Source organism: Schistocerca piceifrons, chromosome 6 (assembly GCF_021461385.2).
Source record: "Schistocerca piceifrons isolate TAMUIC-IGC-003096 chromosome 6, iqSchPice1.1, whole genome shotgun sequence".
In the NCBI taxonomy this organism is placed as follows: Eukaryota; Metazoa; Arthropoda; class Insecta; order Orthoptera; family Acrididae; genus Schistocerca; species Schistocerca piceifrons.
Window position 1 is genome coordinate 43,527,558 of NC_060143.1, and position 23,959 is coordinate 43,551,516.

A 23,959-nucleotide genomic window follows, 5' to 3' on the forward strand; every position below is an offset into this window, starting at 1 on the left:
CAAACCAACAGCTGCCAAGTATGTGCCCTGTAGTAAGTTGAACTCAGCCAGGAGATGATCCCCAGCAGGAAGGCACCAGTTAAACTCCGGGCAGCATCAATGCTAGGTGCAGCCCATAGTCCTGCAGCTGGCAGAGGCAGTATCTAGTAGTAGTTGAGGCTGGTTGACTTGCATTAGGTTGACGATTGGCTTGGAGTACTTCTGAATGCTGGCTGTGGTCAATGGCAGATACTGCATAGCTGGTGTGCGTGGTATTTAGGCCATTCGAACTAGCTGTGTTGTGAGAAGACATCATTTTTGATTGCTGAGACCACAGCATGGTGCAGACACAGGCACAGTATAATCCAGTTCACCACATTTCACTGGCCCACATACTATGCTGCATCAACAGTGTTCCAGCCCCTGCAGCAGACAGCGGGCTTATATAAGTGTGCCAACCAAATTCACTTTAGTGCCAGGGCGTAGACTACCATCATGTCAGCTTGCCCATTTTACAGCTTCTGGCAGAGGAATAGGGCAACAGTCACCCGTTTGCATGGCTGTAAGTTGTGGACACCCACCCGTTTTTTGATATGTACTGTGAACAGCAATCGCCCTGTAACATTCTCGAGTTCCTACTTTTATATCTAATGACCAATTTTTGTTTTATTATATGAACTATAAAATTACAAAGGGACAGAACGGTGAGTACTTTCTTCCAAGAGGCAAATTTCCAGTATTGCTAATGGGACCATGTAAAAGTGCTTAATCTATCCCAACTTTCAGAACTATGAGAAAGGTTGGGGAAGGCTAGAATGGAGGGACGTGTCGCTTGGATGACATGCTTTGAGGACATCCTGTCACCTGCCTCAACTTGTCCCTCTTTACTCCCTGAGGAAGCAGCAAATAGTTCCAAAAGCTAAAATAGTTTTTTGTACCTTTATATGTTTCTGCTAATAAGTATTGATTAGCCAGAGCATATTTTTGAAATGTTATAGTTTTCTCAATGAAGCTCTCTTTGCGTTGTATGCTTGTAAACAGAGACTGTCTGTTTCCATGTCTGCATTTTAATCTTTGACAATTATTAGGCTTGATATTTGTTGTGTGGATCCGCCACAATTCATTTGCTGTCACACTATCAGTGATACCACAGATATTTGGAAAGAAATGCAGTAAAATCCCTTTTTAATGAGTGTATTCCTTAAATGGCAGTTTTCCTCAAATAGGAGTTAAGCTGATGGAGTGATCCAGCATCTGAATGAAGCATTTTAAATTGATAATAGTACTCTTTTTTATTACACACTCTTCTTGTGCTGGAAACTGAAAAACAACTTAGCATGAACTGTATAGAGTTCTTCTTTTAACTTCCAACTGGGTCCTTGATTTATAAGAATCATGTGGATAAAGAAGATACTTTTATTCAAAAATCATGTTATTCACCAAATCACGCAGCAAACACATGATATGGAAGTTAAAGAAATTATATAAATTATTTTTCTTTTTCTTTCCACCTGGTTGGTACAGGAGAGAACCGTTTGAACTGAGATAAAATAGCTCCCAGGCAATATCAAATCCTTATAAAGCCACCAAAAACCTTGGCTACTTCCTCATCTTTTTCATTCACAGTGTTACCACTCCTTCCACCATCTAGTTCAGATTGTTCCTTCATTAGTGTTTTACACAGCTCACATGCATTTATATGGGATGTGAAAGTCAGGATATCATCCCAAAAACTCCTGGAATATACCATTCACTAAAATGTCTGAGATGAATTCCCATTCTCATTAGGGGAAATCATCATTTTCTGCAGCACCTGATAGTGCACCATAGCCAAGAATTGCAAATCTGCCATCAAGTATGGTGTACTGTGTCACAGTATCACAAGCTGCAACAAACTGGTGGATAAGCTGTAGAACGTTCATTTTTTTTTACTTTCTTTGTCGTAAATGATGAAATTGGTTTTGCACTATTGCCATTCTGTATTTTGCTTCCACAGAGTGAATTTTCTTCTGCTACGGAGATACGGATGACTAGAACAGTTGTCAAGAAACATGCAGCATTAACAACCCTAAAAAAGGGGCATCTGTCAATAATAAGAATAATCTTCCGTCATCTCCTCTTGCTTTGGCATCTCACCTGAGTTACCAGTTAAAAATTTCTGCTATCACTCAGGGATTTCTTTGAAGACAAATGTAGTTTCAAACTTTCGAATTACCTATGGTGACACTTTTTTAGTATTAATGCACAACTGAGCTGTCAGTTTTTGTGTGTTCTTTTTTGTCACCCTCACATATTTCTGCCAACCCCCCCCCCCCCCTCCCCCCCAGAAAAAAAAAAAAAAGGGTTGTGAGGGAATTAAATGGTAACAGATATTATCGTAGTTTAATCAAAACTAAATGTTTCACACTGCACTATCAAATAATTATTCATTGTGTTGCAATTTATCAGAAATGACTTACAAAATGTACAACAAAATTATTCTTTTGGGGATATTTCATGACAACATGAACCGGTAGTAATCTACAATGGATGCTTGTATTCTGTCTGGTATTAATCATTTGTCAGCCATTTTTCTTGGTACTAGCAAGGATAGCATTTTTTGCATGTATTCTAATATGGTGGATTTGTTTACTAAGATTTTAGTGCCAGATGATAAAAATTATGTATTCATGCATTCTGACACATGTTTTTCAATATGATTACAAATTACCATGGAATGGGGGAAAGAAATACAGTAGAAGAAGAATGGGTAGCTTTGAGGGATGAAATAGTGAAGGCAGCAGAGGATCAAATACGTAAAAAGATGAGGGCTAGGAGAAACCCTTGGGTAACAGAAGAAATATTGGATTTAATTGATGAAAGGAGAAAATATAAAAATGCAGTAAATGAAGCAGGCAAAAAGGAATACAAACGTCTCAGAAATGATATCGACAGGAAGTGCAAAATGGCTAAGCAGGGATGGCTAGAGGACAAATGTAAGGATTTAGAGGCTTATCTCACTAGGTGTAAGATAGATACTGCCTACAGGAAAATTAGAGAGACCTTTGGAGAAAGGATAACCACTTGCATGAATATCAAGAGCTGTGATCGAAACCCAGTTCTAAGCAAAGAAGGGAAAGCAGAAAGGTGGAAGGAGTATATAGAGGATCTATACAAGGGCAATGTACTCGAGGACAATATTATGGAAATCGAAGAGGATGTAGATGAAGATGAAATGGGAGATACGATATTGGTTGAAGAGTTTGACAGAACACTGAAAGACCTGAGTCGAATCAAGGCCCCCGGAGTAGACAGCATTCCATTAGAGCTACTAACAGCCTTGGGAGAGCCAGTCCCGACAAAACTCTACCATCTGGTGAGCAAGATGTATGAGACAGGCGAAATACCCTCAGACTTCAAGAAGAATATAATAATTCCAATACCAAAGAAAGCAGGTGTTGACAGATGTGAAAATTACCGAACTATCAGTTTAATAAGTGACAGCTGCAAATTACTAACGCGAATTCTTTACAGACGAATGGAAAAACTGATAAAAGCCGACCTCGGGGAAGATCAATTTGGATTCCGTAGAAATGTTGGAACACGTGAGGCAATACTGGACCCTACGACTTATCTTAGAAGAAAGATTAAGGAAAGGCAAACCTACGTTTCTAGCATTTGTAGACTTGGAGAAAGCTTTTGACAATGCTGATTGGAATACTCTCTTTCAAATTCTGAAGGTGGCAGGGGTAAACTACAGGGAGCGAAAGGCTATTTACAATTTGTACAGAAAGCAGATGGCAGTTATAAGAGCCGAGGGGTATGAAAGGGAAGCAGTGGTTGGGAAGGGAGTGAGACAGGGTTGTAGCCTATCCCCGATGTTATTCAATCTGTATATTGAGCAAGCAATAAAGGAGACAAAAGAAAAGTTTGGAGTAGGTATTAAAATCCATGGAGAAGAAATAAAAACTTTGAGGTTCGCCGATGACATTGTAATTCTGTCAGAGACAGCAAAGGACTTGGAAGAGCAGTTGAACGGAATGGACAGTGTCTTGAAAGGAGGGTATAAGATGAACATCAACAAAAGCAAAACAAGGAAAATGGAATGTAGTCGAATTAAGTCGGGTGATGCCAAGGGAATTAGATTAGGAAATGAGACACTTATAGTAGTAAAAGAGTTTTGCTATTTGGGCAGCAAAATAACTGATGATGGTCGAAGTAGAGAGGATATAAAATGTAGACCGGCAATGGCAAGGAAAGCGTTTCTGAAGAAATGAAATTTGTTAGCATCGAGTATTGATTTAAGTGTCAGGAAGTCATTTCTGAAAGTATTTGTATGGAGTGGGGAGTAGCCACCAGAAAGATCGCGGGAGGCGCACATTGGCACGGCGCATCACGGACGGTAGTTGCCGCAAGTAGAGTCCCGTCCACCAGAGGGCACGCGAGAATTCGGACGCGACCTCTGCCGGCATGACAACAACAACAACAACTCCGGCAGCACGGGCCGGGCCCAGTCAGTTAACATCGGGCATGCCTAGGACGCAGTCCCGGTCTACGCTAAGTGAAGTGCGACGTAAACGTGAACAGTGTTACTACACAATTGGCGACGAGTAGGGTTGTTCTTTCGCGTGTTGTGTCGTTGTTCTGGTTTCGCAGCTTCTCCACGGCATGGAGGAGTTGGTGCGAGTTTTGGTTGCGCAGCAGACGGAACTCATGGCCACCATGAAACAAGTGCTTCCGGCGTTGCTCTCCATGCCGTCTGCTCCGGCGCCGTTCCCTCCTCCCTTTCCCCCGTATGACGAGACGGCGGAAGATTGGGACGCATATGAACATCGCCTTCGGCAGCATTTCCAGGCGTTTCATGTTGCCGATGCGGAGGTATGTCGTGCTCTCTTCTTGTCTTGGATATCTCCCTCGCTGTATCAAGTTTTGCGGCAGGTAGCGCCGTTGCAGGAACCCTCGTCCTTGACTTTTGACGCATTGTGTTCATTGCTGCCTTCATATTATCGCCGCCGCACGCATGTTGTGGGGGCTAGGGTCGAGTTCTATCAATGCAAGAAACAGCCCCATCAGTCTTACCGGGCGTGGGCCGCTACCCTGCACGGTCTTAGTCGCAAGTGTCATTTTGTCACGGAGCAGTCGAGAGAGTCGTACGCCCACGTTATGGTACGCGACGTCATTGTTCGTTCGGCCCCTGATAAGGAGGTCCGGCAACGGGCCCTGCAGTTAGAAAACCCTTCCCTCGAGTAAGTCCTGTCCATTGCTCAATCGTATGAAGTCTCTCATGCAGCAGGTCAACAGCTGGAAGCATGGTGCAATGTCGTGGAGGTTCAGGGTGGCGCGGCCGCGTCCACTGTGTCAGGGGTGGCCGATGTGCGAGCGGTACAATCCGGCCGTTGCGGCCGCTCCCGTATGGCGCGTAAACAGAATTCTGGCCGCCGGCCCCTGTTGCCGTCCTGTGCGTCGTGCTATATACATCATGATCGGTCAGAGTGCCCCCAGCGTTGGGCCGTTTGTCGCAAATGTAATAGAAAAGGTCACATTGCTAAAGTTTGCCGCTCAGCCTCAAAAGAATCGAAGGAAGCAGGTACAGAGGACATGGACGTTGATATTCAGGAAGTTTCATCGGGCCAGGCTCCTGACGCATCGGCACGCAAACTCTTTATCGAGGTGTCGGTTCGGTCGCGCCGGTTACAACTGCAAGTCGATACGGGCGCGGCAGTTTCGTTGTTGAATGCACAAACTTATTCCGACCTTGGATCGCCCCCGTTGGCGCCAGTTTACCGGCGTCTACGCGGTTATGGTAAACAGTTCATTCCCCTACTGGGTCAATTCACTACCGACGTGACTTACAAATCAGTCACTCGGCCTATTACTTTTATTGTTGTCAGTGATGCGAGCTCAGCTAACCTTTTAGGCCTGGATGCCTTTCAAGCTTTCGGTTTTTCTTTCGCTGACACCATACAGTTGGTCTCCGTAGACGTTCCCTATCAATCATTGGAATCTTTGATCTCCGACTTTCCAGATATTTTTGAGGAGGGCCTGGGGCGTGTTTCCGATTTTGAAGCTCACTTAACGTTGAAGGCGTCGGCTCGCCCGCGTTTTCTACGCGCGAGGCAGATCCCCTTGGCTCTCCACCCTCAGGTAAAGGAAGAGCTAGACCGGCTGACAGCCCTAGGGGTCGTTCTTCCCATTTCTTCCAGTGAGTGGGCTTCGCCCCTTGTTATTGTAAGGAAGCCCTCGGGAAAATTACGTCTTTGTGGCGATTTCAAGGCCACCATTAATTCCCAATTGGTGGTGGACACCTATCCTTTGCCTCGTGCTGATGAATTGTTCTCCTCCGTGGCGGGAGGCCAATATTTTTCGAAAATCGATCTGTCGGAGGTTTATCATCAGATACCACTTGATGAGGACTCCAAACGGTTGGCGGTCGTCAGCACCCCGTTTGGCCTTTACCAATACCAGCGGTTGGCCTTTGGAATATCCAGTGCCCCGGCGATATTCCAGCGTTATCTTGAGCATGTCACGTCGACAATTCCTCATTGTATTAATTACCTGGATGACATAATTGCCACAGGCCGCAGCACGAAGGAACACTTGCACAAACTTCGCACCCTCTTTCTCAAATTCAGGTCCGTGGGCTTGCATTGCAACCTGCGTAAGTCGAACTTCTTCCAACCGTCCATTGAGTATGTGGGCTACACCATCTCTCGGCACGGTATCCAGCCACTAGGCAGTTTGGTCCAAGGTATCGTCGACCTTCCTCGGCCCGCTTCGCTGAAAGAGTTACAAGCTTTTTTAGGCAAGATAGCCTATTACCACCGGTTCATTCCCAGGGCTTCCACTATAGCCCACCCCTGTACTGCCTTCTGCATAAGGGTGTTCCTTTTGATTGGTCGCCTGCATGCGAGCGAGCGTTCACCTCGTTGAAGGGCCTCCTCACGTCAGCCCCTTGTTTGGCTACTTTTGATCCCCATAAGCCGTTGGTCCTGGCTACAGATGCTTCGCAGTATGGGGTGGGGGTGGTCCTGGCCCATCGCAACGCAGATGGTTCCGAGCAACCACTGGCGTTTGCGTCTAAAACGCTTAGTCTCGCGCAGGCCCATTACTCCCAGGTGGAAAAAGAGGCTTTGGCCATTGTCTACGCTGTTACCAAGTTTCACCCTTTCTTGTATGGCACGATGTTTCAGTTAATCACTGACCATAAGCCGTTAATATCATTATTTGGCCCCGCCTCTCAGATTCCTGATAGGGCGGCCCACAGACTACAGCGCTGGGCCTTGTTCCTCTCTAAGTACCATTACGACATTCATTTTCGCCCTACAGGACAGCATGCCAACGCCGACGCTCTTTCCCGTCTTCCGGTGGGCCCAGATCCTACGTTCGATCGAGAGGAGATTATGTGTTTTCATTTGGATGTGGCGTCCCGCCAAGCGGTTGATGGCTTCCCGATCACTAGTTCTCGAGTTGCCAGGGAAACGGCAGCTGACGCGGTTCTCCGGCAAGTAGTTCGCCTCATTCAGCAGGGGTGGTCATCCCGCCCTCCGGGCCGGGCCTCGGACCCTCTTTGTATTTATTTTCTTCTACGGGACCGCCTCTCGGTTTTCGGAAGGTGTTCTCCTTCTGGCTACCGATGATACAGCTCCTCGCGTGGTTGTTCCTGCAAGTTTACAACGGGAGGTCCTCATGTTATTACATGCGGGGCACTGGGGTGTTTCCCGTACTAAAACCTTGGCTCGCAGACATGTGTACTGGCCCGGTATTGACAGAGAAATTGAGCACTTGGTGGCCGCCTGTTCCCAGTGTGCGAGCCAACAAGCATCTCCCAGGGCAGCGTTCTCTTCATGGCCGCCGGCAACCCAAGCATGGGAACGTGTTCACATTAATTTTGCAGGCCCGTTTCTCAACGGTTTTTGGCTCATTGTCATTGATGCTTATTCCCGATTCCCATATGTGGTTCGCTGCTCCTCACCCACTTCAGAAGTTGCAATCCAGGCACTAGCAAAAATCTTTTCTGTGGAAGGTCTGCCAATCACCCTGGTCTCGGACAATGGACCGCAGTTTATTTCGCAGGCCTTCCAGGATTTTTGTAGGCGCTTCGGTATTCGGCACGTTTGCTCTCCCCCCTTCCATCCACAATCGAATGGGGAAGCCGAGCGCATGGTGCGCACATTTAAGATGCAGATGAAAAAGTATGTGCATGAATTTCCTGCGGAGGAAGCATTGACGTTTTTCTTGACGGCATACCGGACCACACCAATGGGAGAATGCAGCCCCGCAGAGCTCCTCCATGGGCGTCAACCTAGGACTCTGCTGCACCTCCTCCGGGCTGGTCCTCGCCAGTCTTCACAAAACGGAGTACCTGGCTTTCCACTGGGTATGTCGGTCTGGGCCCGTGGGTTTGGTCACAATCCACGTTGGATACCAGTGGTGGTCCTGCGCCGAAATGGCCGCCGGCTCTATACCTTGCAGGCGGGGGACCGGGTGGTACGTCGTCACCAAAATCAGCTACGTCCACGTTCGGGCACCCACCCTCCGCCCTCTAGGACACCGGCTTCCCCATTGCCGGCACCTGTGTTGGTTTCACAGGGGACGTTGCCTCCTCTCCCCGCTGTGCCTCTGCCGCACTGCGGTGGTTCTCAGCCTTGGCAGCCTCCAGTAGCTCCAGCACCGGCATCGCCATCGTTCGAGATGCCCCAGCGAGATCCGGCCCCCCTAGCAGGCCTTGATTTCTCAGGAGGTTGGTTCACCTGTGGTAGTCCCTTCCCCTTCGTCCCCACCACTGGGTCTTGCCCCTCCTGGGGGGGAGAAACCTTTCAAGTAGTGTACCAGCTGGATATTCAGTTAGACTTATTCTGATGACAGGTACTTCCACATTTGCAAATTGTTCATATAAACCTTGGCTTGACACGGCAGCAGCACGATATCCAATTGCTGTCTGAATGTAGGTTGAGCAGTGGCAACAATGTACTTTTTCACATTTATAATTAAATGGCATATCCAGTGAATACTTCAGTCAAAACTTCAAACTTTCATCTTTGAAATGTTTGTAAAATTAGAGATTTATATTGAGTGTTGAGGAAAATACAGCCCATTTGTCCAGTAATTTGCAACCACCTTTCATCCTAAGTATTCCAGATATACACTCCCTGGCATTAGCATATTGAGTGTGAACTTCTTAATAATGTTTCATTATAAATTAAATGTATTCAGGACCTAATTACTGACTGCTGTATGTTATTATTGTTACATGTTTATGTGATTGAACATTATTTTGTATTGATGTTTTTGTTGTCTTTGTATTTTGTTACAGATTAGTTACTTTTTAAAAATATTTTGTAATATGATCTTTGTTTCTTACGCATGATTATGTTACCTCCATTTGTCTGAAATTGAGGCTCTAACTTTCCAGAGAGTGAACTGATCTGGCAGACTGTTCTCGCAGAACGATTACGGCGGAAGTGCGTAAATTCTGTGGCAGCCTATTGCAGCAAAGCTGCAGTACGCTCCAAACGTGCCCTCAGTCCAGACAGGGATAAAGAAGTTGTAACAACTGTAACAATCCCAGCCCCAGGGCAGAATGGTGCGCGCACACTTACGCCTGCTGCTGCTGTACTGATACAGGATGGCGTCAAGAGGTGGGCGGCTACAGCAGCAGTAGTTCAGTCCCAGCCTCTAACATTACCTCTGCCAACACCTTTGCGACCTGAGTGCCCTGATTCACCTTTGTCCATAGAGGAAGAATGTCCTCGCTGGAATGGAGTGGAAGAGATCTTCGAAGCATACCATAGATATGCTGCAGGTTAGTTGGTTTACTGTGATATCTCTCTCTCTCTCTCTCTCTCTCTCTCTCTCTCTCACTCACTGAATTGCTTCCTTTACACCTGCACTATTTACAAAGTTAATACACAGAATGATAGGTGTCAAAGGAAATTTGGTATTATCATATAATTACAAACTGATACCTTGTGTGTGTCATAATACAGCACTTGCTATGAGATTTTGGAAGTAGAGCTTCATGTGGTGTGCCATGTGGTTTATAACTAAATATGCTATTCCACAGAGTTCAACAAGAGTGTGATAGGTTTGAAAATTGCTGATAGATTTATTTGTAGATGCTATCATTACTGTGCAATGTTTCTGGGTGCTTGCAGTCTCCAAAGGCTGTTTAGCATTGGAGACATCTTTTGCATTTGTCAGTGGATACCAGAAGTTTAGGTTCCTGCCACATACACTTACCATACACTATTAAATTGCTGCCACCAGCTTGTGCTGCTGATACCCTGCAGAGTAGATCCATAGACTGAAGCAGTTGATGCCTATCGTCACCATCAACTGAAATAAAGTCTGTAACTCAATAAACAATTTTTTCTCTTCATTGGCAATCCACCTATTTCTCATTTTTCACCAGGAGAGTTATTTTTGCTGAGGGACCTAAATGAGCTGCTGATGGAGCAACAAGTAGAAGCCATTCACTTGCATGTATGAGGTTGACCAGTGTTGTGTTACGTGGCCAACTGCTCCATAGTGACATGTCTGTGGCAGCACGCCTGTTCAAAGACATGGCGCTTGCTTGGCTGTTGACCTTTCACAATTCCTCAGAGTTGTGACACTGGTTCATATCTCTGTGTTGATACCAGTCTCAATATACTTTAACCATAGCAACTTTAAGACAACCAACAGTTGCCGCTATTCGTGATGTGAAGGATCCAGTCATCAAGTAATACTGTCCTGTTCTTTTTCTGATTAATTTATTGAATATTCAGTTTTACTTACAAATTTTCTGCTGTGGAACATGGATCCCAAGCTTTCAAAGTTGAGGCAGCAGCAGCAGCAGCTGCAGCAACAGCAAGGTAAACAGTGGGATTTCCAGCAGCAACAGTAAGAAAAGCTGTGGGAATTGCACCAGCAATTGCAGACCTTGCTGTTAAGACTGCAGCAAAACCAACAACAGTTAGTGGCTGCCATTTCCTTGCCTCTCCCTCTTCCTGTTTCAGTGAGGCAAACAGTAGTTTGGATGCCTATTTGTCATATTGTTCTTCACTGCAAGGCAAGTCAAATAACTGACTGTCAGTGCACACTCTACTAGTAAACTGTATGAAGTGTTGCAAAAACTATGCCCACTCTCTGATGCTGGTAGTTTGACTTTTTCTGATGTTTGTGGTTTGATGAGTGACTATTACAGTCATCAGACTCAGCTGTTTCATCTAGGGTCAAGTTTAATCATTGGATTAACCAAAGTAAGCAGTCCTACACAGCAAAGGCTGATGACTTATGAGGCTCAGCACACAGGCGTGACTTTTTCCTGTAAAGAGGGTGGTGCATCACATCGCATGCGGACTCCTTAATCCATGATGTTATCCATCTCACTTCTAATCAAGAACTAAGTGCAAAGGCTTTATAGGTATCTGATCGCACCTCAAGTAACGTTTTAAAAATTGCTAAAGCTCAGAGTGTAACTGCATCAGCTCAAGTGATGCTTCACATTTTCTTTTATATCAATGCTGTTACTAATATTGGTCGCTGTTGTGCCCTGTGATCAGATGATGAGTTCAAAGCAATTTTATCACTCACTTACCGAGCACATGGTAGTCTGGTCATATGGGACTCAGTAGTTACTATAGCAGTTGCTCATCCCTTGTCTTAATTGTCAATAGAGGCACACAAACAGAAGTGCTTTGTTCACTGTTCGTGTGTCCCAAAGCAAGTGAGGCTCAAGCAACGTTTTCCTCCCTGTTCTTGCCAAAGGACCCCACAAAAGTTCATGCTGTCAAATCATGTACAGATTGCACGCTACAGCATCAGTGGTGTCACTGCTCTATCTGGGGCATCATCAGTTTTGCATTCTGCAAACTAAGGTATCTTGAGAGTGTCTGCCTTGGCTGGCATGTGTCAGCAATGTCTTGTCTTATGTTAGCATGCCTGCAATCCCATTCACGGAATTGAATATGTTGCTTAAAGCAGTTGGCAGTGCCTAAGTTCTGTAGAGCTCATCGAGTGCCTTTCACCAAGTGCGAGCAAGTTAAAGCAGAGTTACATAGGTTCCAAAGTGTGAGTGTTATATCCCCAGCATCGTCTAGTCGGTGGGCTACATCCGTGGTCATAGTTAATGGATCACTATGCATTTGTGGTGATTTTAAGTGTACTGTTAATGCATAAGCAAATGTCACTTGGTACCCACTTCCTTGGCCAGAAGAATTGTTGGCTAAATAGGCTAGTGACCATTATTTTCCAGAAATTTATTTTTTTGACTACTACTTTCAGTTGTCTGGAGAAGATCAGACCCAATAGTTTTTAGTGTTTAATATGCCATTCAGCACATATCATGCAGCAGTTTGCTATTTGGGGTTGTAAATGCTCTCACAATATTTCAGAGATACATTGAGCAACTTATTCAAGGTATCCTCAACTGTGTTAATTATCTAGATGACTTTTCAGTTACTGGGGCTGGCGACCACGGGGTCCCGAGCTGAGTCCTGGCATTGCTTCCTTTTACTTATGCCAGGCTCCTCACTTTTATCTTCCCTATTTGGTCACCCTCGGCCAACTCTTGTTCTTTTCCGACCCTGACGCTATTAGGTTTCGAGGGCTAGGGGTCTTCCATTTCCAATCTATACTTCTACCGAGCCGAATATCTCCCAGGATAAGGAGATTACCTTCTATCAATTGTCAACGGCCTTCTAGGAGGGCGGATGAGCGGCTAGAAGGAAGGGCACTCTCTTGCCCTTGGGGGTGGGAAACTGCTCCTAAAGGCGGAGGAGCCACAAGGTGGCCAACGGCATAGAATGGAGAAGGCAACGGGAAACCACTCCATTAAAGACCCGGGCGGGTATCCCAAGTATCAACAGCTTATGATGGAAAGCTCTGTGGTTAAATTCTCCGGAGGTAAAATAGTCCCCCATTCCGATCTCCGGGCGGGGACAACTAAAGAGATACCAAAATCCAAAAGCATTAATGTAAGAAGGATAGCAACATGGAACGTCAACTCGCTTCTTAAATGTGGTAAACTGGAAAACTTGAAAATGGAAATGAAACAAATGGATATTGATGTACTGGGAGTCTCAGAAATGAGATGACCAAACGCTGGCGACTTTTGGTCAGGGGATTACAGAATCTCACACACTGGAACAGCACAAGACAATCCCGGGATTGCAGGAGTGGGAATTATCCTCAATAAAGAGATGGGGTTAAGAGTAAAAGGATTTGTTCAACATAGTGAGAGGATAATTTATGTCCGCTTGGAAACTAAACCAAGAGACACAATCATAATCCAAGTATATATGCCAACTGCGAGGCACGAGGATGATGAAATCGACATGATGTATGACCACCTTGAAGAAGTAATTGGCAGAATTAAAGGAGCTGAAAACCTTGTCATCATGGGGGATATGAATGCCGTTGTTGGGGAAGGTAAAAACAAGGATGTGGCAGGGAATTTTGGATTAGGATTAAGAAATGAAAGAGGGTATAAACTTGTAGAATTCTGCCAAAGAAATAAACTCTGCATTACAAATACCTTCTTTAATCATCATCCAAGAAGAAGATATACTTGGAAAATGCCTGGTGACATTAACAGATATCAAATTGACTTCATATTAGTGAAGCAAAGATTTAAAATCCAAGTTAAGGACAGCAGATCATATCCAGGCTGTGATGTGGAAAGTGACCACATACTCGTTATGATGACGACTGAACAAAAATTCAAGAACATTAAAAAAAGAGTTCATGTAAATGGGATTTGACAAACCTGAAAAACGAAAATACACTGAAGCACTATCAACTAGAAACAGACAAGAAAACAAATACACAGGGCTGCAATGACATCCAAAGCAGCTGGGAAAAAATAAAAACTGATATTTTGGAAGCAGCAGAAGAAGTAATAGGAAAAGAAAGGACACAGAAAAGGAAGGAATGGATCACTAATGACCTACTAAATATGATGGAAGAAAGAAGGAAATTAAAAAATTCTGTGAAGAAGGAAGACCAAGAGAAATACAAGAGTCTGAAAAACAGAATCAACAGAGAGGCAAAACAAGCAAGAGAAAAATACCTTGATGATCTCTGCATTTCAGTTGAGGACAACATGAGCAAAGGAAATATCGACAAAGCCTATAAATGTGTGAGACATTGCTTTGGAGACAGAAGAAACAAGTGTAGGGCTGTGATGGATGAAAATGGCAATATGTTGGATGACGATGATGAAGTTGCAAGAAGATGGAAACAATATATAGGAAAACTGTACAGCAGACCAGACCTGTCTGGAAACATCATGGAAGAAGAAACAGAAGTAGATGCACACAACATAGGTGAACCTATATTAAAGGAAGAGTTTGAACTAGCTCTGAAAAAATTGAAAAACAACAAATCGCCTGGTATAGACAATATCCCAGCTGAACTTCTGAAATCTGGAGGAGCAAAACTGAATCAGGAGTTGTATAATCTTGTTTTCAACATGTACAAGCAGGGTAAAATTCCTACAGACTTTGAGAAAAACATTATGATCCCCATTCCAAAGAAGGCAAATGCTACAAGATGTGAAAATTATAGGACGCTCAGCCTAGTTACTCACGCCTTTAAAATATTAACCTCAATTATCCTAAAACGCATAGAACAAAAAGTCGAAGCTACACTCTCCGAAGACCAGTTTGGATTCCGGAAAGATAGAGGAACCAGAGAAGCAATATTTGCTCTAAAACTAATAATAGAGAAACGACTAGATAAGAACCTGAAAACATACATAGCTTTCGTAGATGTAGAGAAAGCCTTTAATAATATTAAATGGGATAAGATGTTTGAGGTACTCAAAAAAGTAGGAATAGACCATAAAGATAGAAAAATGATATGGAACCTGTACAAAAACGAGACAGCAGTTATCCATGGACGGACAAAACAAGAAGAGGGGCATATACAGAAAGGTGTCCGACAAGGGTGGGCACTATCCCCTGTTATCTTTAACGTATACATTGACGAGGCGCTGAAAAAAGTAAGGGAAAATTCACAGACAGGTGTAGTAATTCATGGCCAACGAATAGATATAAGATATGCCGATGATATAGCTGTCCTGGCTGAAAGTGAAGAAGATCTTGTAGTCCTACTGAATAGAATGGATAAAGTTATGGGTGAAGAATATAGTACGAGAATTAATAAAGCAAAAACAAAAGTAATGGCATGCGACAAAGAAGATCAAGTGAAAGTCCAAGTTCATTTAGGCAATGAACAATTTGATAAATTTACTTATCTGGGCAGTAATATTACCAGGGATGGAAGGAGCAAAGCAGAAGCGAGAATTGCTCAAGCAAAGGCTGCTTTTAACAAGAAGAAAAACATATTAACATCTAAGAGCATCAGCCTTGAAATCAGGAAAAGATTTTTGAAATCATATGTGTGGAGTGTGGCATGCTATGGGTGTGAAACATGGACTCTCGGGACAGAGGAAGACCAGAAGCTAAATTCTTTTGAAATGTGGTGCTCAAAATCAAATGGATCGACAAGGTCACAAACGAAGTGGTTCCGGAAAGAGCAGGTGAGAAGAGAAGCTTCTGGAGTTTCATTGTTAAAAGAAGAGTGCAATTTACAGGCCATCTATTAAGACATAAAGGACTCCTGAACACAATCATAGAGGGATATGTCGAGGGAAAAAGACCAAGAGGAAGACCACGACTGAGGTACATGGATCAAATCGTGAAAGATGTGGGATGTAACACCTATAAAGAAATGAAGAGAAAAGCTGAAAGACGCACAGAATGGAGACAAGCTGCCATTGTAGCTGTTGCAAACCAATCCTTGGATTGACCACTACAGAAGAAGGAGCTATGTGGGAGCAGCACCTATGCAATCCTGTGCAACCTACAGACATTGTTTGACCAGCTCCAAGCCTATGGTCTGTGTTGGCACCTAAAGAAATGTAGCTTCTTTTAGCCAAGTGTCGAGTATCTGAGACATGCATAATGTAAAAATGAGTTCACGCCCACCAGGATTATGTGGATGCAATAACTAACTTACCGGTTTCTAAGAGCCACAAAGAACCAAAATTGTTCCTCTGCAAGGTAAACTATTACTCCATGTTTATTACCAGTGCGGCCCACATTTTCCATCTGTTCAATCAGTTGTGTAAAAAAAGTGTTAAATTTGTGTGGTCAGACATGTGTCAGAAGGCTTTCATGCAACTTAAAAAAAAAAAACTGCCTTAGGTTGGCTCCTTGTTTTGCAACATTCCATCCTGTCATGTGTTTAACATTTGCCACTGTTGCCCTGGATAGTAGCATTGATACTGTGCTGTCCCACAAATACACCAATGGCACAGAACAGCCTGTTACATTTGCATAAAAAACATTAAAGGTGGTGCAGAGGAATTACATGTAAGTTGAAAAAGAAGCATTGGTTATCACATATGGTGTGTGGAGGTTTCAGTTGTATCTCTGTAGAACTATGTTTTACCTGATTACCAATCACAAGCCCCTTATTGCGTTCATTGGGTCCCTTTCATAACTTCTCAATGAAACAGTGCAGTGGCTGCATTGGTGGGTGTCGTTCTTAAGTAACTACACCCAGGGGATCCATTATTGGCCCACCACATAGGTCACCAATGCCGACACACTTTCCCGCTTGCCGTGTGGCTCAGATACCAGATTTGATGTGAACGAGATGCTGTGTTTTGCCTTAGTTGCATATGAGCTACACAGCCTTGATGAATTTGTGTCTACAGCACATAAAGTAGCAGCAGAAATGGGCTGTTATTCACTTCTCGACATGGTGGTGTTTGTTTGCTGTATGGCAGGGTTGGTTGGAGTACTTGCTTAAAAGACACCGACCCGGAATGGCACACCTATTTTTCCATAAAACAGCACCAGCATAGCATCACTGAGAGGGAGGGGGGAGAATCATTTTGTCAGCTATGGATGATGCTAGTTGCTGGGTGATAGTTCCGCCTGTGCTCTGTCTCCGCATATTGAAGCTCCTCCACATCGCACATTGGGGAATATGTAGAATGAAAGTACTGTGTCATGTGTATTGGCTCAGGGTTGATGCCACCTTGAACACACCACCTAGAACAGCCATGCCTGTGACCCTCAACTGGTTGGCCCCAGCACATCATTTCAACCCTTGGCCACACAATAACTGTCCCTGGCAAAGAGTGCATGTTGATTATTTTGCCAGCCTCTTCCGGGGAAGGGGGACAAATGCGATTGCTAGTTGTTAGTGCCCTCATTAACTTTCCATAAGTGGCACAGATGACTTCAGCTGCTGTGGCAACTCCTATCTGTGCCCCGTGTATCACGTTTGGAGTATAAAGAGCACCTTCCACCCTGGTTCTGGCATATTCCCTTAGTTCATGCCATCTGTGTTTCAGGGTTGTGTCAACACAATGGCATTGAGCGCATGAACAATGCCCCTCTCCATCCCATGTCAAATTCAGAAGCTACATAGATGGTCAGGACATCAAGATGAAGATGCGCAAAATACTGATGACAGTTGACTCCGGGGACATATCACTAGCTTCCTTGCCACCTACTGTCCACCCCTTTAAATGGACGTAACTCAGCTGAAATTTTACATTGATGCGAAACCCACGCCCTGTTTAACCTCGCGCACTCATCTCGGTGGACACACTGGCCACACAGGCACAGCGATGTTATCGTGTGGGCTCCCACATCTGGCCTCGTGCTTTTCGCCTGAACCCCGGGATGACCCAAGTGTCAGTGGAAATGTGTGTGTGTGTGTGTGTGTGGGGGGGGGGGGGGGGGGGGGGGGGGGGGGAGACGACAGATGTTTGAGGTTGTGACCAGCCAAGAACAGCTGGTTCAGCATCAAAATCAGCTCTGTCTGTGTGATGTACTCCAAGCCTCTCTCTTACTGGTACAACCTCCACCCGTGTGTTAGGCTTCAAAAGTAAGTCGATAATAACCAGCAATGGGAACAGATGGAGGTGAAATCACTTCTATCTCCTATGGTGCTTCCAGCTCCCATCCCCGTCACTGATAATCTTCTTCTCTCTCCTTCTATAGAGGTTGAGCATTTTCGGACTGTAGGGTTGGTCCAAGGTGGCCAAACTGTTGGTCCCGTCTGCTCCATGTCCTGCAGGCAGCCGAAGCTGTGTCCCAGACCCCAACAATCAACCAGGACACCCCCAAACAGCACTACCTTCCAACCCAGATGATCACATTAAGAACCTACCATGGAAACCACTAGTGGTGATTCCTGCATCTCCCCATCCTTGGCGAAGTTGACAGAGGCCAGGTCATTTCAAGCCCTAATTGTCAATTAAAGGGGAGGGGTTGAGTATCTGATGGTGATTTAGATTTTTCTGCCTTGCTCAACTGTCGATAGGGAGAACATCAGAGATTTTCAGACTGCATGGCCACAGCGTGTGCCCGAATGATGTGCTACAACTGCTGTAAGCACATCAGTTGGTGTCATCTCCTGACATTCATGTGCTGCTAAGTACCACAGCCCAATGGGTTTGGTTATCAATTCACTTTGTGAACTATACTGTCATTGACCCCAGGAAACACCTGTTCATTCTGCTGGTCTCTGTGTTACCACCAGTGCAAGTGATCATAAACTGTGTTCTACCTACACAGAGTAGGATAGACAAGACTCTGACTGCCCCTGCAACATCTTGTGTGCCAGATTGTGGCGTAGTTTCAACAGAGGGTACACACCAATCCAGATAGCTGGGCATGTTAAAGTGTCACTTCCAGGATGGAGGCGCCTGCTGGCCCCAGTTTGAATCTGCTCACAGGTCGACGATGAGAGCTGTCGTTCTGGGCAGCCTAGATGTTGTTTTTAAGCGGTTTCCCACATTGCACTAGGTAAATACCAGACTAGTACTCATGTCTCGCCTCTAGATGCTGACAGATGGGGTACACTGATTCCATCCTGGGGGAGTGAGTAGTGGACTGGGGACCTTGGATGTTTAGTCTCCCTAAAACCCATAATTACTAGCAGCAGAGGGTGTTCGTAAAGACAAGTGCCCTACTTGTTAGCAATGCTGTGCCAGCTATTTGGTTTCCTTAGTAATGTCGAGTGCACTACAACCGAATCTAATGTTTACAAAACATCAGTCACTGAAGAAGCAATACTGTGTAACAGATAATTATGACTGGCAAATTTACAAGTCATAAATGAGGTATAATTTGGAAAATCCAAACATTTGCTAGTGACACGTGTTAACCCATGCCCCCCCCCCCTCCCCCCCCCCCCCCCCCCAAAAAAAAAAGGGGGGGGGAGAAGAAGTGCAGCTATGGAGTTTAAGTGAAATGATTAAAAAAACATCATTATAGAGCAGCTTAAGAGATATCTAGAGAGGATGGGGTGTGTGGGGAGGGGGGCCAAACTCTCTCCCCTCACTTCCTTTCTCCCTTCACACACTCCATCCAATGCAACTCTCCACACCAGTCAAGCTGCAGTGCTGGTACATTGCAGCTGCCTGGCACAATGTAGTTGTGCAGCTGTACGTTGCATATCCAGAATTAAGTGTGTGTATTTATGTTGCATAATTAGCTGTGTGTGGGGCCATTATCTTACAGCAAAGAAATGTTTATTTGAATATCGAATTGTTCAGGCCAGGACACTTCCCTTATCAGTACAGTGCTATTTTTTACTTTCACATAATAGTAGTACCAGTCATATGATACATGCAAAAACATGTATTCATACTGTACTAAATTTTATAGCTTTAGAGTGACACAGCATTAAGTACTATATATTTAGGATGGGGGTGTTTCTATGATACATGATTTTAATAAATGGTAACAATGTTATGAGGTCTGTCATTATTCTGTACAGACAATATAATCAAAAGGTTATCTAATTTAAACCTACTCATTTTTTCTCTGTGTTGTTGGATATGAATGGTGTGCGGTAATGTAACCATGAGTTCTGAGAGTCAGCTAGAAAATTGGTAGACTTTTATTTTCTTTAAACAGTGTCTGTACATATCTGTGTTTCAGAACGAGCAGAAGAAAGGCGTGTTCTTCAAGAACAATGTACAAGACAGTACCGGTTATTGACTGAACGGCGCCGTGAATTGGATGCTCTCGATCGGAGACGGCGTGATTTAGAAGCTAGAAAGAGACTGCAAGATTGTGAGCGGCAACAAATTCAGGAAGCCATTGATAACCTGTATGCCTGCCTGCATCGTCTGCGGTAGCACACCGCAGCCAGGAGCCAGATGCGACCCCGGTCACGCCCACGCCCAAGGCCGAGGCCGCCTCCTCAGTTGTCTGGTTCCTGTGCACCTTCTGCTCTGTGTGTGTGAGAAACTAGTTCTGCCATGCATGCTAATTCCCTTTGTAAAGGGCACGTGGCATCATTGGCCCATCTCTATGGTACTGTCGTTGTTATACGTCATTGAGCCTAAAGATTTGTTAAACTTGATAAAAGTTTATACTGAAGAAGCACAGCATTATGCGCACAGTTCTGTCCCAGCTGATCTAAAGATTGTGTGTAGTGTCAAATTACACTAGAAAAACAAAAAGTGATAGGTGGGACTCATTGCTTGCTGTAGATGTGTATGGAGAGCTGTTTCAGCAGACTCCGTTGTGCCATTGTGTTTTGTTATTAGGTCATATTTTTCATTTCTACAAATTCTCCAGGCTGTTTTTTCATCGTTCTTACTGTTGTGTGCAACACTTACTGCTAGTGTAAAATACAAAATGTCCCTGTTCAGTTGTTGATGTTTGAGATGTTTCAGTATTGTTTTTACATAGTGCTTACAAGAAATATGGTGTGTTGCATGGTACAGCCTTTTAGTGAAATAGTTGTTGTTTGTGCTCTCATGCTGTTATGTGTTGAATCTGTGGAAATCCAATATTTGTGTTGGCACTTCTATCTCTTGGTACTTTGGACTGAATATTTGGTGACAAAGGAAATTATCAATTTCCCTCTAGATTATAACTGTTCTTTTGTGAACACTGCAGAAATATTGAGAGAGCGGGGTACCAGGGTAAACTGTTGGGATCAAAAGCTTCCTTAAATCTGAAAACTAACTTTAATTTCATTTTAGTTGAAGAAATTTTTTATAAGTTTAAAAAACATCTCTTTGTTGTAATTTCAACAATTATGAAAAATAGATTGCTACTCACTGTAAAGATGACACATTGAGTTGTAGACAGACACAACAAAAAGACTGTTACATAATTGTTGATATTCTAACCTGGACTTTCGTTGTTGTAATGGTTACTGGGACATTACTTCATATTCATGTATACAAAAACAAAGATATAAGCTGTTAAAAGCACATCTCATTAGTGCAGAATAGATATTCATTATTTTTGTTTGTTATTTTCCCCTGCTCTCTTGAAAGGACTGCTGTTACTGCTCAACCTTCCACATTAATAAACTATGTGTCTAAAATACAAATCCCCTGCCCCCCCCCCCCCCCCCCCCCCCAACCATTAAGTTTTTTCACATCATTCATTAGTGTGTGTTTTTTAGATCATTATCTTCCTGTTACCTAAGGTCTTCCGTGAATAGACAATTATTTGTTTCTGTAATGTATGTAAATCACAGTGGCAGAGGTGTTTTAGCAGCTAATGCATAATCATTTGGATTCGTATATATGTCCCCCCCACCTCTCCCTCTCCTCATTTACTTTGCAGATGAGCAGAATAATGCCCTCTTTTTGCTGGGCAGCAAGTGTAAGGGAAGGGGGGGGGGGGAGGAGGAGGATGAAAGAGAAGTGTCAGACATTTGAAATAAATAAGTGCTATGGAACGCAGTTAATGACTGAAATCTGTGCACATTCACTGTAGCTACATGTTGCATTTCTTTCATCATCTTTGATTCTTATGCCATTATCAGCTGCTACTTTAACAAAATTCCTTCCCATTCAAGAAAAAGGCAAGTATTAAACTGTCTCCCTCTCGACAAGCATTGATGATGTCGTTGTCATGTTACTGTGTCACAAAATGGTATGAATATCTCTTACTTTCCTCTTGCTGTGCGAGTAACTTGAGGTTTGTGAACACACTAATGTGATTCAGATTTATGTGTTCAGTCATGAGGCTTTGCAACTACTTTCTTAAAAACTCTTCAATTCAGGACATCTTCCAGTTGAATGTCTCTGAATTGTTGAGAAGTACATTCCACTTTGTAATTAATGTGTGAGTATGGCAGCTACAAAAGTTACCTCAGTTTCACTAACACCACCATTTGGCAGTAATGAGTGTTGTTCAAGATTCCATATAATGATGTATAGCTAGTCTGTGTCTATAGAATCTGCTCGTTGTTACTCCATTAGCTACAGCCGCTGCCAGATAATGTTTAGTGCTTCAATATTTTGGCTAAATTTTTGTGACCTGCCTAATCATGATTACAATAAAAGTTTTCTACTTCTACATCCATTTATCCTTCTGCAGTGGTTTCTTCATTGTGCAAGCCAACTTCAGCAAGATAAATGTGTTGGAGTGTGAAACTGATTAACATAAAGATGGTAAGATTGCTAACTCATTTTATGAGGAAGTTGTAGAACTGGAGTGTATGTGTGTTTTGAGTTTTAATCTTTATTTCAGTAAGCAGTCTACATTATATAGTCATGTTTTAGGATTTTAATTTCAGTAGTGTACTTCTTTTGAAGTGGCTGTGTTGTGGATGTTCCTTAATATTTTTTTCAATAGATATATTTGTTAGAGGAATAATAATTACGCATTCATTTGCTCATAATGAGCTGAGACTGAATTGCAGGCATTATCTTTCAGTTGTAGTTCTCAGAATATATAAATGTCTTGCAACTTTTGTTTTTGATGTTTGAATGATGTGATGGTTTCACTGTGTCTGTACTATCTGTGTAATGTAAGCTAAAGAGTCTTCTTATCTGTGAGAGACAACTTGAAAATAAATAATGTGGCTTTAGTTTTATATACAACTGTGAGCCTTTTACTGGAAACAGATGCTTTGTTACCTGACATGCAAACAGTAAATGGAATATTTTCTGTCTTGTTCCTATAAAGCTTTATTTGTATGTAAATTCCTCCATTGCTGCTACCTGTGCACATTACCATTAGCTATTATTTCATTTGGTGTGCGACAGTTGAGCATGCAACATCATAAATTACTTTGATAAACATGAATAAAAATTGTTTGTACCTAGTTCCACTTCATTTATTTAGTGTCATAACTGAACATGATAACGTAACTGTAAGACATTCCAAAATCTGTGGCATTCCATTTGTAAATCTGTTGCAATCTTGTGCAATTGTTGATGTTTGTGTGGATGCAGATCAGTGCCCTGATTAGACTTACACCTGCATTATTAAAGTATGGCAACATCAGGCTCCTTAACCAGTTTGCATTTAAACAACAAAGTTTGAGAATGTGGATGTTGATTGAGTGAGTTAGTATCTTTATATACAGAGTAAAACATTTTATCAGTGCCTCCAGTGGTGAATTTTTAATTTGTTAAGACCCAAGAATCAATGATGTATATATGTATGGTTTTTATTTTCTACATTATTTAATGATATTGTAGAAGGCATATTTTATCTGCTGTTTCTCTCTTTCCTGTAATAGTATTTTATTGGAGAAAATAAGGTTGATATGATAGTCCTTTTATGTCTTATTGTATATATATACATATTATATATATATATATTAATGCAAAGCTGTATGTATAGAATATTTGTAACATGAAAACTGAAATAATTATTATCTTTGTAATATTTATACTTTTACCTAGTAAATATTGACCATGAAATGTGTTCCATATATGAGGCAGGAATGGATCTCCTTTCCTCAAAGAATGATTGAATAAAAAAGAGAATTGTCTAGAGGTGCTGTATAATTGTGTTTTGGTTTTAATTTTCTTTCTGTGACCTGTTGAATTTAAGAGAATAATTATATTATTAAAAATGAGACATTACATACAAATGCCTGTGAAGAGCTGATCACAATCATTTTTGAGGCTGCAACTATCATTCACTACATGTCAGGAATTTTTGAGAGGGAGTGTCAATCATTTCTCTGACAGTGTCAGTGTTGTAGTCACAAAGGGAGGCAGAAA

The 23,959-nt window shown here is 43.1% G+C and overlaps 1 protein-coding gene across 1 annotated transcript in view; it reads left to right on the plus strand.

Moving 5' to 3' along the window:
* The window catches only part of LOC124803015, a 625,123-nt gene extending 601,379 nt beyond the window's left edge, over positions 1-23,744 (plus strand). Inside the window, exons 17-18 of the mRNA XM_047264121.1 lie at positions 9,371-9,760; positions 19,911-23,744. Coding sequence (XP_047120077.1) covers positions 9,371-9,760; positions 19,911-20,110 — 590 coding nt within the window. The 3' untranslated portion in view covers positions 20,111-23,744. The remainder of the gene's footprint in view (positions 1-9,370; positions 9,761-19,910) is intronic.
* The last annotated feature ends 215 nt before the right edge of the window (positions 23,745-23,959 follow it).